At 33.6% G+C, this 2500-nt stretch overlaps 1 protein-coding gene across 1 annotated transcript in view; it reads left to right on the forward strand.

Moving 5' to 3' along the window:
* LOC106873494 (uncharacterized) overlaps positions 1 to 2500 on the forward strand; it is a 50840-nt gene that overhangs the window by 10650 nt on the left and 37690 nt on the right. The window contains exons 4-5 of the mRNA XM_014920879.2: positions 1279 to 1341; positions 2312 to 2403. Of these exons, the coding sequence (XP_014776365.2) occupies positions 1279 to 1341; positions 2312 to 2403 (155 nt within the window). The remainder of the gene's footprint in view (positions 1 to 1278; positions 1342 to 2311; positions 2404 to 2500) is intronic.

Genomic DNA, 2500 nt, shown 5'->3' on the forward strand with positions numbered 1-2500 from the left:
TATATATGCTCATATATCATTTGTATATATATATATATATATATATATATGTATATATGTCAGGTTTGTGTGTGTTTGAGTATAGATAAAATACAGATTTATTTTTAACTTCTGTGTTGTTGTCTAGCAACCAACCATAACAAACAGGTCATGCCTTCTAAAATGTCAATGTTTAAACTTTACAAACTACAATTTGTAATGAAACCACATCGTTAAAAGAAATTAATTGTAAGTGGATCTTCGGTTTTATTTAAATTGCTGTTGTTGTTATTATTATTATTATTATTGCTTCATACATGCACAACAGATTAGACTGTTGGTAAAAAAAAGAATTCTAACATCAGACTACAACAAGTAACCTTAGATACCAAGAATCTTCCAAGTTCCTAGCTATCCCTAATGATACTGTTTTTTTCTGAAGCTGTACCTAGGTCTTGTGCCTATTTCTTTGATCCGTCTGTTCAAATTCTTAGGAATAGTTCCTAACTCACATATAACTATTATTATTATTATTATTATTATTATTATTGAGTGAGAAAGCACAGTGCATGCCATCAGAGTGACACTGGGGTAAAATATATGAAGCCCATTATACCCATCATGGCTACCCATCTGATAAGGGTACACCAGGCACATGCATCACAACTATATGTGCGCAACATGGTGATCTCATATCAAGATAAACAGTGCACGGCCTTGCAGGTGTGGCCCAGTTAGAATTTTCTTCACATAGAGTAGCCCATCCCACTCAAAAGGTCCTATTGTTATAATTATTATTATTATTATTATTATTAGTTTTATTATTATCATTATTAGTTTTATTATTATTATTATTATTATTATTATTATTATTATTATTATTATTATTATTATTAGTTTTATTATTATCATTATTATTATAATTATTATTATTATTATTATTATTATTATTATTATTATTAGTTTTATTATTATTATCATTATTATTATTATTATTATTATTATTATGTTGTTGTTTTTTTCCTTCTTTCTTCAAATTTTCTTCCATTTCTCGCCAAGTGTTTTCCGTACACCTAGGGCAGAGAAACTCGTTGTAAGCAAGAATTGTTAGAACGCTGGGTGAAATGCTTAGTGGTATTTCGTCTATCGTTACGTTCTGAGTTCAAATTCTCCCAAGGTTGACTTTACCTTTCATCCTTTCGGGGTCAATGTGATCGATTGTCCCTCTCCCCACAAGAACCCCAAGCTTTGTGCCTATTGGAGAAATGATTATCATTATTGTTGTTATTTTCGTTTCAGATTTTAATAGTAAAAGGTGAAACTTGTATCTTGCTTGAAAATTCTGATCCAGCCAGATGGAAAGTAAGTATTTGTAGACATAGCCAACATCACTTGGTTGTGTTGTTTTTTTATTATGTTTTTATGTGACTGGGTCTGAAAAGGGAGTAACACAATACCCATGACGAGTGGCTGGGAAGAAACTAGGTTTCCGGTATTACTACAGCTGGGAGCTGCTTATGAAAATATTGGGTTTGACATTCTCTGACCAGAGGAGACCTGCTCTGAATGCTTGTGATAGAGTGAACCCTACAAAATGCACCAAGGACCAAATAGGGTTTTGAAATTCTTTAAAAATGCATCAAGGATTGGATGAGGGTGATAAACTTTACTAAATGTTTGGAGAACCAGATGGAGATTTTAAACTCTGTTAAATGCTGAAAGGGCCAGATGAGGATTTTAAACTTCAGAGAGCACAAACCTCTGTCAAGGCAACACCAACATCCTCTCAATGATTAGCTGGAGATGATTTTTAAAATGAGAATATCTGAAATAAACTCAACTGTTCTCACCAACGAGAATACTAAAAATGAACACAACCACTCTCAAAAATTAGGTAAAAAAAAGAGGAAAATTAATCTAAAATTCTTGTCCAGTACTGGATCGATCCCCAAATCTAATCAGTTTGTGCCAGTTACGAGGCCAAACATCCCTGAAAGTTTCATCCAAATCCATCCAGCAGTTCTTGAGATATCTTATCCACGGACAAACAAACACAACTGAAAACAATACCTCCGTCTTTGCTAAGGTGGAGGTAATAAACAAGTATTACATATGCCAGTAATCTGAATGCTAAAGGGTTAAAGTCCAGCCGTATCCAGACCAAATATTCTCCGGGTATTATGCTCCTCAATCTGTAAGCTAAAGGGTCAATGGTTAGAGATTTCTTCCCGTTGTTAGCTCAAACGTCTGACATAAAAAAAGTCTTCTATGAAACAAATTAAATGATGTCTTTATTGAGGAATAATTATAAAATGTTGTCTTTTATTCTCAGATAAGAAATTGTCGTGGCAAAGAAGGTGAAGTTCCTGCAATTCTTTTAGTCATTCCGCCTCCTCATTCTGAAGCTTGCAATGAAGCCTCAAGGTAAGAATATCACTTCGTCTTTCCTGTCTTCTACTTGCTTCAGTCATTGGGCTGCATGTGGCCATGCGGGAGCACTACTTTGAAGGGTTTAGTCAAA

The sequence above is a fragment of the Octopus bimaculoides genome, chromosome 22, assembly GCF_001194135.2.
Source record: "Octopus bimaculoides isolate UCB-OBI-ISO-001 chromosome 22, ASM119413v2, whole genome shotgun sequence".
NCBI lineage: Eukaryota > Metazoa > Mollusca > Cephalopoda > Octopoda > Octopodidae > Octopus > Octopus bimaculoides.